The sequence below is a fragment of the Quercus suber genome, unplaced genomic scaffold, assembly GCF_002906115.3.
Source record: "Quercus suber isolate HL8 unplaced genomic scaffold, Cork oak 2.0 scaffold_157, whole genome shotgun sequence".
Lineage (NCBI taxonomy): Eukaryota > Viridiplantae > Streptophyta > Magnoliopsida > Fagales > Fagaceae > Quercus > Quercus suber.
Window position 1 is genome coordinate 876,389 of NW_027069618.1, and position 11,749 is coordinate 888,137.

At 38.2% G+C, this 11,749-nt stretch overlaps 1 protein-coding gene across 1 annotated transcript; it reads left to right on the top strand.

Moving 5' to 3' along the window:
* Window positions 1-230: 230 nt before the first annotated feature.
* LOC112024492 (carbamoyl phosphate synthase arginine-specific large chain, chloroplastic) lies at window positions 231-6,404 on the top strand. Its single transcript, XM_024057117.2, has 3 exons — window positions 231-1,816; window positions 2,687-3,379; window positions 4,580-6,404. Exons 1-3 carry the CDS (start codon window positions 473-475, stop codon window positions 6,128-6,130), a joined length of 3,588 nt encoding a protein of 1,195 aa, XP_023912885.1. The 5' UTR covers window positions 231-472; the 3' UTR covers window positions 6,131-6,404.
* Window positions 6,405-11,749: the final 5,345 nt, after the last annotated feature.

Consider the following 11,749-nt stretch of genomic DNA (forward strand, 5'->3'; position numbering starts at 1 on the left):
TAAAAAACAATAATTTTATGAAATTAAATGGTTTAATTACCTTAAAAAAAAAAAGAGAGTGTAAAATAAAGTAAACAGACTTGAAATAGGCTAAAAGGCCCACTTATTATTGATTAAAAAATCAGAGAAGATGGGTCTGGATTATGCATAAGACGAGATCCGACCCATCATGATAATAAGAAAAGACAAGATACCAAAACCCTAGTAATCGTTGTCGTGTACGGCCTCCTATTTTCTCACTCACTCTCAATTCTCAAACTAAGTACTAAATACACAGTCATCTCTCCACTTTCGCAAAAAGCAAGAACGACCTTATTTGAAATGTCCTTCAACTCCAACTATACAGCTTCAACAAGAGCCTGATTTCGATTCCTCAGAAATTCTAGCTTCACTTTTCTCTATATAACGCTACTTTCCTGCTCTGAGAGTAGAGCGAGAGCCACTCACTTATTACAACGAAAGTAAAGTGACCATGGCCTATTGCGTCGACTGCCAAAGCCTCTCTTCAAACTCCCTTCTCTCACAATCGGCTTCGTTTTTCTCTCTTTCCAAACCCCACTCGTCGAAACCAAACAATTCCAGGTTGTTCTTTCGCTTCAACAAGCTCTGCGGTGCGACAAGCTCTGCCTCTTTAAGCCTCTGGCGTAGCAACTATCGCCTCCGGCTCAACTCGGTTCGGAACCAACATGCAGTGTCCGGAATCGATGTTTCGGAGAAAGTATCGCCGAAAGGAGCACCGAAATTGGGGAAAAGGACTGACTTGAAGAAGATTCTGATCATCGGAGCCGGACCCATCGTGATTGGTCAAGCGTGTGAGTTCGATTACTCGGGGACTCAAGCATGCAAAGCTCTCAAGGAAGAAGGGTACGAAGTCGTTTTGATAAACTCGAACCCGGCGACGATCATGACCGACCCGGATATGGCCGATAGGACTTACATTACTCCGATGACTCCCGAGTTCGTCGAACAGATCATCGAAAAGGAGCGCCCCGACGCTCTATTGCCCACCATGGGCGGCCAGACTGCGCTCAATCTCGCGGTGGCGCTCGCCGAGAGCGGCGCGCTTGATAAATACGGCGTCGAATTGATCGGAGCGAAGCTCGAGGCGATAAAGAAAGCCGAGGATAGAGATCTCTTCAAGCAGGCAATGAAGAACATCGGTATCAAAACGCCGCCGTCTGGAATTGGAACGACGCTTGAAGAGTGTATCGAGATTGCCGGCGAAATCGGCGAGTTCCCGTTGATTATTCGGCCGGCGTTTACTCTGGGCGGCACCGGAGGCGGCATTGCTTATAACAAAGAGGAATTCGAGGCCATATGCAAGGCGGGGCTGGCGGCGAGTGTGACTACGCAGGTTCTGGTGGAGAAGTCTCTGTTGGGGTGGAAGGAATATGAGCTTGAGGTAATGAGGGATTTGGCTGACAACGTAGTTATCATTTGCTCCATTGAGAATATTGATCCTATGGGGGTTCATACCGGGGATTCGATCACGGTGGCCCCAGCTCAGACACTGACTGATAAGGAGTACCAGAGACTTCGAGATTATTCGATTGCTATAATAAGGGAAATTGGAGTTGAGACTGGAGGTTCCAATGTGCAGTTTGCTGTTAATCCTGAGGATGGTGAGGTGATGGTGATTGAGATGAACCCAAGAGTGTCAAGGTCATCGGCTCTGGCATCAAAGGCCACCGGGTTTCCCATAGCCAAAATGGCCGCCAAGTTGTCGGTTGGTTATTCATTGGATCAGATTCCTAATGACATTACAAAGAAAACCCCGGCTAGTTTCGAGCCTTCAATAGATTATGTGGTGACAAAGGCAAGTGTTTCTGCACTTTATTCTTCTACATTTATAAATGTTTAGTGTTACTGCTATTATTATTATATTGTTATTGTTATCAAAAAACCAACAGTAGCTTGTTTTTAAAGTAGTAATACTATAAATTAAGTTATAAGGCTGATGGGTGACAGATGAACTAAGTTAATTGCATGATTGTTTGATGGTCCATCCAATTCCCACATCGGATAAGTGATTTGTTATTGCTCATAATTCGTTCTATTTTCCTTGCACCTTTCCATATTTGAGAAGTGCCCTGATATTCTTTGCGTAGTTTTGAAGTTTCTACTTCTGACAATGTGGCAGGCATTGATCTACTAAACTAGAAAGTTGGTCTTTAAAAGGTGGTTCCCTGGAATTGGTAGAGTAATAAAAGATAGGGTCATTATGCCTTGAAGCCATTTTGAACACCCTACATTAATTTGCATTGCATGCCTTTATCTGCATATGAGAGAGAGACAGAGAGTTTTGACCTTAACGTTTTATATATTCATGTACTTGGCATAGATACTTTGACCATGTTTGTATAGACCATAAAATATAATGCTCCTTTTTCCATCACATTTCTTTAGTCTAATGTACATTTTCAATGATGTTATGATCGACCCTATTTTCATATTTGAGATTGCATTATCTATTAGCTTATGCTAACTTCCACTAATATGTTTTAGTAGGATTCTACGTTGGTGGGAAGGAATATAATTTTTATTGCCAATATTGTTATAATCAACCAATTGTCTGTTAAGCCATGTGCATCTCTTTGTACTTGGCATATCATTCTATCATGCCATCTCACTCTCCTCATTTTACTTATTGCTTTTCTTTTTCATCAACATTGATCATGCCATGCAGATCCCCCGGTTTGCTTTTGAGAAGTTCCCTGGTTCTGAACCAATACTGACAACTCAAATGAAATCTGTTGGTGAGTCAATGGCAGTTGGCCGCACATTCCAGGAGTCCTTCCAGAAAGCAGTTCGATCACTGGAATGTGGCTACTCCGGATGGGGTTGTGCAAAGATTAAGGAACTTGACTGGGACTGGGACCAGTTGAAATATAGTCTTCGGGTACCTAATCCAGAGCGTATCCATGCCATATATGCTGCAATGAAGAAGGGCATGAAGGTAGATGATATTCATGAGCTTAGTTACATTGATAAATGGTTCCTCACACAGCTTAAAGAGCTGGTAGATGTGGAACAGTTCCTCCTGGCACATAACTTGCCTAATCTGACAAAGAACGACTTGTATGAAGTGAAGAAAAGAGGTTTCAGTGATAAGCAAATAGCCTTTGCAACTAAATCCACTGAGAAAGAAGTTCGGTTGAGGCGGCTCTCTTTAGGTGTGATTCCAGCATATAAGCGGGTAGATACTTGTGCAGCAGAGTTTGAGGCGAATACTCCTTATATGTACTCCTCCTATGATTTTGAGTGTGAATCAGCGCCCACCCAAAGAAAGAAGGTTTTAATTTTAGGTGGAGGACCAAATCGGATAGGTCAAGGGATTGAATTTGACTATTGCTGTTGCCATACATCTTTTGCCCTCCAGGTTTGTGCCTTTGACTATTCTATCCTCTCTCCTTCCCTCTTTGTAGTACATTTTCTCATTAAGAGAACCAGATTAGTCTACCATGCCTGGACAAGTTTATTGACATGAACAGCAACATGCTACATGCTGAATGGCATTGCTATTTAGTGATCAAACATACTAATTACCAGTCTTCTTGATGTGGGAAGCGTGAATTTTTTTTAAAAAAAAATTAGTTTTGTTTAATTTTAAAAGTCAATTGTATTATTATTATTTTTAAATTGTTCCATTGTATTTTGTTTTTGATCTTATTAGTTAATTAAGTAATTAATATTTTTTTTCTAGAATTAAGATATTTTTGTAATTCAATAACTTGGATTTTTCTAAGCCAATTAGAATTAAATCATAGTAGTCTCCAATGGAGACAACTTTCAGTTTGCTTGATTAATTAAATTTCTGTTGAAATTTTCTCATTGGTCTGATTCAAGCCAACTCTAGATTCTGATTCCTAGGTTTTGCTTTCTTGTTGCTGCCAACTCCAAGAAAATCTAGGTGCTGATTCTTAGGTTACTTTATTTTAATGTTCTTCAATTTTCGGTGTTGAATTAGTTTTGGGTAGTCCTGCGTCACTTCTATTATAAGCTATTGAGATAGGCATGTTGAACTTCTGATATAGAACCGGAAATAGATTAATTTAGTTAGATACTTTATGTATTTATAATTGGCGTAAATGGTTGGATTTCCACCTCAATCAATATCTGTGATTTGTCTGTTTTAACTCAGATTGGCTTTGGGTCATTCTACTGCATTGCCTGTCATAATGGTGATTTAATTCATATGATTATAGGAACCAGTCCAAAAAGGGGTCCACTTATTTTTTATTTACATGGCATAATAGAATATATGAACCAGTCCAATTTTTTTCTGTATAGTTGTCTCTTTTCAATAAATTTTTTATTACCTATAAAAAAAGGGAATACATGAACTGAAACCTGGTTGTAACTGTGTTGTTGCCCTAATATAGTTACTCTTCATTGCATGCCATAATTATTGGTCATTTAACTCTTGATTGTAGGAACCAGTCTAAAAGATGTCCTGTTCATAGCAAATTTAGATGAAATGACAAACATAGTCTCAGAAACATGTTTATACATGGTCGTATTACTTTAATATGATTACTCTCCAGTTTCATCTTTGAATTTTCTTCTTTTCTCTTTGCAGAAAGCAGGATATGAGACAATCATGATGAATTCAAATCCTGAAACAGTGTCCACTGATTATGACACAAGTGATCGTTTATACTTTGAACCCCTGACAATTGAAGATGTTTCGAATATTATCGATTTGGAACGACCTGTTGGCATCATTGTGCAGTTTGGAGGTCAAACACCACTGAAGTTGGCTCTCCCAATCCAGCAGTATTTAGATGAGAACAAGCCAGTGTGTGCCAGTGGGGTTGGGCATGTACGCATTTGGGGTACATCACCTGATTCCATAGATGCAGCTGAAGACAGAGAGAGGTTTAATGTAATCCTGAAAGAGTTAAATATTGAACAGCCAAAAGGAGGAATTGCCAAGAGTGAATCTGATGCCCTTGCCATTGCCAAGGAAGTTGGGTATCCAGTTGTTGTCCGGCCTTCCTATGTATTGGGTGGCCGTGCAATGGAGATTGTGTATAGTGATGACAGGCTTGCGACATACCTGGAAAATGCTGTTGAGGTGGATCCAGAACGTCCTGTATTGGTTGACAAGTATTTATCTGATGCCATTGAGATTGATGTTGATGCACTTGCTGACTTAAATGGAAATGTGGTGATTGGTGGGATCATGGAGCACATTGAACAGGCTGGGGTCCATTCTGGAGACTCAGCTTGTATGATTCCAACACAAACCATCCCATCTTCTTGCTTAGACACAATTAGGTCTTGGACTATAAAGTTGGCGAAAAGGCTAAAGGTATGTGGTCTCATGAACTGTCAGTATGCAATAACAATGTCTAGGGAGGTTTTCTTGCTTGAGGCAAATCCTCGTGCTTCCCGTACTGTCCCATTTGTGTCGAAGGCTATTGGGCATCCATTGGCTAAATATGCTTCCCTCATCATGTCTGGGAAGTCCCTTCATGAACTAGGTTTCACAGAAGAGGTAATCCCTAAGTATGTGTCAGTCAAGGAAGCTGTCCTTCCATTTGAGAAGTTCCAGGGCTGTGATGTGTTGCTGGGGCCTGAGATGCGCAGCACCGGAGAGGTGATGGGTATTGATCCTGTGTTTGCTGTAGCATTTGCCAAGGCTCAAATTGCAGCCGGGCAGAAGCTTCCACTTTCTGGCACTGTGTTCCTCAGCTTGAATGACTTGACAAAGCCTCATCTTGAAAAAATTGCAAGGGCCTTTCTGGCACTGGATTTTAGTATTGTTTCAACTTCAGGGACAGCTCATGTTCTTGAATTAGCAAAGATCCCAGTGGAGCGAGTGCTAAAGTTGCATGAGGGGCGGCCACATGCTGGTGATATGCTTGCTAATGGGCAGATCCAATTGATGGTGATTACAAGCTCTGGTGATGCGCTTGATCAGATTGATGGAATGAAGCTGAGGAGAATGGGCCTTTCTTACAAGGTTCCTGTAATAACAACTGTTCCTGGAGCTTTGGCAACTGCCGCGGCAATAAGGAGCTTGAAGTCCAGTACTTGTAAGATGATTGCTCTTCAGGACTTATCTGATGTTGAGGTCAAAACAGGGGGTATCAAAGATTTGCAGTCAGTTTCTTCCTCTCTATAGACTGACTAGGGATTTCTCTGGTAATCTACTTTATCCTCCTTTTATTTGATAGCTTTCTAATATGTGTCCATCATTGTTGCTTGGGACAGACTTTTTATGTAGTCGATTGTTTTCACCAAAATTTGGGCTCTCATCTTCCTAACCCCAACCCTCCCCCACCCCCCCCCCCTCCCCCCCCCCAAAATCTCTTATATGTGATGTAGCTGTAATTTTTGAGACTGTTATTCAGGACAATAATTTGATGTTGAGGCCTGAGAGGGGTACGTTGATGCAATTGTCATTTGTTAGCGCGTAATTGCAATATGTTAATTACTTATCTTTGAAAGATGTCTACTGTACTGCTTCTGGACACCCATAGAGCTAGAAATCTAGATTTCTAGGTTCTAAATCAGGAGCCTGCTTCAGCTTACCATCACTCAATCTTAATTTCTGCTGGTTTAGAAATCTTGGTAGATGCCAATGAGATATAGCTCAACTGACACTTTCTTCTCTCATAATAATGGGATGGGGGTGGCATCATGGGTTCAAGACCCATTGGGTCTATGTGTAACTTACCAATATAAAAAGGTAAATTATAATTGGGGTCTCTGTAACTTTCCAATATAAAAAGGGTAAATAGTTAGTCGCTTTATAAGGCCCTGTTGCTTGGACGACTCCACCGCAAGACTGTTACAAGGTCAACGTGGATGGAGCTCTCTTTAAAGACTTGGGCTACTGTGGAATTGGGGTGGTAATCTGCAATGACAAGGGTCAGCTTATGGGAGCTATGTTCAAGGCCCTGTTGCTTGGACTCCACCACAAGACCGTTGCAAGGTCAACATGGATGGAGCTGTCTTCAAAGACTTGGGCCACTGTGGAATTGGGGTAGTAATCCGCAATGACAAGGGTCAGCTTATGGGAGCTATGTCAAAAAGATTTCCATTCCCTCTTGGCGCTCTGGAGGTTGAAGCAAAGGCGGCAGAGTGTGGGGTTATATTTTCTTGGGAGCTGGGACTCAAAAAAATTATTTTAGAGGGGGACTCCAAGGTGGTAATGCATTCTGTGGCTGATTCTCATTCTGTTCCTTTGTCTATTGTGGTGGCTGGGACAAAAGCTTGGCTGTCTTTGTTTACTTCTTGGAAAGCAGTTTTCACTAGCAAATAATCTAAACTCTGCTGCTCATCTCTTAGTTAGATATGCTAATGTAATCTCTGATTGTACAATCTTAGTTAGATATGCTAATGTAATCTGTGATTGTACAATGGGTGGAAGATACACCACCTATTATTGCATCTCAGATTGAGATTGATGTACCATCTTTGGGCTCTTGCCCTGTTTAATGAAATCAGTATCTTTCTATCAAAAAAAAAAAAAAACTGTTGCATCATTTACACAAATGTTAATTTGGTCCATAACCTTTTAACTATGTCAATTTGATCTCTTTAACTTTTTTTAAAGTTGACCTCCTTTATCACATTATTAGTGCAGGGACGGGTTTTGGATCCTAGGCCCAAAAGGTAAATGGATTAAGGCCCAAAGAGTCCAATACAATAAATTTATAGAAATTGGGCTAAAAACTAGGCTTCAATGAATGAGACAATGCTCACAGTGGGTTTAAGATTGAAATAAAACAAAGGAAAACAGGTTCTGCGCAGAAAAATCCTTCCTCAGCAAAGTCTGAAGAAAGTAATATTGGAGTATATTCTTCTTAAACTTGATTACAATTTTAGTTCTTTGTATTATAGTGTTTCTCCAATTTTTCAGATGAACCTCCCCTGTCCCTGGAGGATCTCTTGCACTATATAGACTCCTTTTTCTCATCTTGGTCCTACATTTGTTGATCATGCAGACCATTATTCGAGTGCTTGTTCTATTAGACGCCTTTCTAAGTTTTTTGTGAGTTGTGGCAATCAAGACAACACTGTTCAAGGATCTTCTCCATATAAATGCGGCCAGAGTGTTTGGTGAGCTACATTAAATGTGGTGGCAGTTATCATCCCTTCAATTATGTCAGGGCTAACCCCCTCTTTGAAGCTCTTTCTTTACAGTGTGGCCCCCTCCTGCAATGTGCCATTGACGTGGTCATGGCTCGCCTCTTCGGCCTTACCATCTAAGTGTATGGACTCCTTGGAACTGTATTGGCCTCCTCGGCCATGGGTATGACACGTGACATGATTTCCTTTTTAAATTTACGTACTTACAGTTTGCCTCCCTTTATTTGCAAAGGATCAATGGACTCTATTCACGTAAATATATTATTCTCACGAACATTATAAATGTATTGCTGCAAAGTGAATTCGCCAAACTGAATTTAATCAGGCGATCCGAGTAATAGGGCTATATATAACGAGATGTTCTAAAGATTCTACTCGACTTGCAAAACCACAACAATACAAAGATCTGTAATTGTTTTTTTTTTTGGGAGGGAAACCAAAATCTTTAATTGGGTGGGGTAAAAGAATCACATCTCTATAATGTCCAACACCTAAAAAAATGGGCTTAGAATAATCAATGGATTGTGTTAACTCCTTATTTTGCCATCTGCAAGGAGAGAGAGAGAGAGAGAGTTAGGTTTTTTTAGAATTTTCCCCAAACTTGAACTATGAACAGAAAATATGGATTTTTTTTTTTTTTCAATTTGATGTGGTGATATAGTTGTAGTTGATGTGGCATAGAAAATCATTTTTTATTAGTTCGTTTGACACATTAGATTTTTCCATCTAAGGATAACCAGTAGACATGGCAAAACGGGTCAGAATTTTTTGACCCAACCCGATCCGACCCGAAAAATACCCAACCCGAACCTGATTTTTTTTGACCCGAAGCAAAAACAGGTTGACCAGTGACCCGACCCGTGTTTTTTGCGAGTCAACTCGACTCGACCCGCAACTCGACCCGCAACCAGAACTATTTTTTTAAAACTTTTTTTTTTTTTGGGTAAAAAAATAGTAAAACTAAGACAATATTAGTTTAATTGTTTATTGTGAACTTTAAGGAAACAATTGATACATTTACAAAACTATATACAAATTAATTGAAAGATAAATAGTTGAACATTCTGTAATGAGTAAATATTTTTAGATATCAAATAGCAAAGTACATACTAGGATAATCTAGTTATAGTAGAGTTAAAAACATAAATTTAAAATTGTAGACATGTGAGAAATATTCACAAGTGTGAAAATAGTGAAGCTAAAGTATCAAATTAGAATAAATTATGAATACTTAGACCTATTTTTTAATAATTTATGTCCAAAATAAACGGCTTTTCAAAATAAATTATGATATTTCCTAGAGTGTGTGTTGCTTAACAATAATATGATATTCATAAAAGAGACCATGTATAAATAAGTAAGCAATCAAATTTTAAAGTATATCTCAAATTTAAATAGAGTGTCAACCACAACTGATAATATATTATAAAATTAATTTTCAAGATTGTAAATTTCTTATATATTTTTATTCTTTATCAAATGAGTTACCCTATAAGTCATTTGTAATTTTGTTTTATATTTGGAATGTTGATATTGTGTAGAAATAAAACTTGTGTATTTGTTTTACTTATCTTTGTGTTATTTTGTTTTAGATAGTAATGTTAGGATTTGTATAATTTTAAAATTGTTGAATAAGTATTAATAAGTTTAACTGAGTTCATTCTTGATATAAGTGGTGAATTCAAAATAATGCATTTTATATCAAGTAATTTGTTGCATAACTTTCCAAATGATAGATACATGTTGTTTTCTTTATAAAAAAAAAAAAAAAAAATTTCATGTGAAAAATACGGGTCAACCCGACCCAATCCGACTCGACCCGCAACTCGATTGACATGAACCCGATTTTGACCAGCTTAAAATGACCCGTTTTTGACCTGTGACCCGTTTGACCCGCAACTCGATTGACCTGACCCGAACCCGACCCGACCCGACCCGCCCGTTTTGCCATGTCTAGGATAACGACAGTGTCCAAATTGACACGATACTAAAAAAGTTAGAGATCAAATTGACACAATTAAAAAGTTAAGGACCAAATTAACATATGGTGTAAAGGATGAGGATCAACTATGTAATTTACCCATTACAATTTATCCTCTTGAAGTTTGGCCCAATCACAATTTGTCCACAAACTTTCAATTTTAACATTTGATCCGTTAAAGTTTGGATTAAACCCCAAAAAAAAAAAAGTTTTTAGTATTCCGTCCAAATTAATAGATTTTGCATTTTTTAGGAAAAAAAATTATCTAACTTGGTTTATTTATTTATTTATTTTTACAAGATAGAATTTCTATTGTAGTCTAATTTAAGTGTATATGTGTGTGGAACTTTTTTCTGGAGACTTGAACCCTAGCCCTTACCCCCCACACCCCACAAGCATTTATAATGGTCGAGTGATCGCCGCACCAAGCGTGCACGGTGGTGTTATCTAACTTGGTTCGAAACAATAACAATTTAGCTCCACTAGCCTTTTTAATTGTTACATTTTGACCCTTAAAAGTTGGGTTAAATTGAAATCGTTAGGGTTTTAGGGGTATTACACAAAACCCTAATTGTTTTATTTTAGTCCAAACTTTAGGTCAAATGTAACAATCGAAAGTTTGTAGAATAAATTATAGTAGGATCACAAGGTGGTAAATTGAAATTTTCTTTTATATATATATATATATATATAAAAGATGGGTTCAAGCTATACTTGTAGACTGTAACTTCACAAAAATTACACTTTTTTTCACTTGCTATGTAATTATTGTTCTAAAATTTAATGGCCAATGCATTAATTTATTCTTTATTTTCCAAAATCTCGTGCATTCTCTCTCTTCTCACCCAGAAGTCCTTCCCTTTCTCTCTCTAAACTCACCTCCACTGCTAGAGCTCTACTCTCTCTGCCGATTCTAATGACAGCAAGGTTGTGTGGGCTATAAAACCAATGGGGTTTACGAAGTTTCTGTTCATATTATTTGTCCTATTTAGAGTTGAGATGTCATGTCTCAGCAAAAAAAAAAAAAAAAAAAAAAACCCTGCGCGGATGGGCTTCAAGAATTTCAAAGGCGAAATTGCTAAGGTGCTTGCAAACCTTTCAGAGCTTTTCTTTTTAGGTTCTGCAATATTATTTTAGAATCATCAAGCAGGCAAAGAAAATGTTAAGGATCAAATTATACAATTAAAAAAGTTAAGGACCAAATGACTTATGGTATAAAATAGGGATCAACTATGTAATTTACCCATTATAATTTATCCTCTTCTAGTTTGGCTCAATGGGGGTGTCGCATTCGAATTGAGNCTTTTCTATCTCTATCTACCAGAGAATCTTCATTTTGGAAATATTCCCTAGAATCAGGAATTTATAAACTGGTGTGGGCTATAAAACCCAAGTCTCAAATGTTCAACGCCAATGAAGAATATCGAGCCTAATTTTCTCACCCCCACTTCCGTGAACATGGAACCAATTTTTTTCCTCTCTTTCTTCTATTTTTACAGGTTTCTTTTTAAGAGTGTGTTTGTTATTTTTCTTTCTCACAATTAGATCTTTTACAATCTACGGTTAAAAAGATATGACACACAAAATCTTGGTAAATAATTTTATTTTAGATTTTTAGATGGCGGCTGGGGTAATTTATTCATAGTTTATTTCTCAAGAGTGTGT

Bases quoted from the DNA above. Each gene is read 5' to 3' on its own strand.
- LOC112024492 (XM_024057117.2), top strand. From the start codon at position 473: ATGGCCTATTGCGTCGACTGCCAAAGCCTCTCTTCAAACTCCCTTCTC. The intron at 1,817-2,686 runs GCAAGTGTTTCT...CATGCCATGCAG, and splicing joins TAGATTATGTGGTGACAAAG to ATCCCCCGGTTTGCTTTTGA. The intron at 3,380-4,579 runs GTTTGTGCCTTT...TTCTCTTTGCAG, and splicing joins ATACATCTTTTGCCCTCCAG to AAAGCAGGATATGAGACAAT.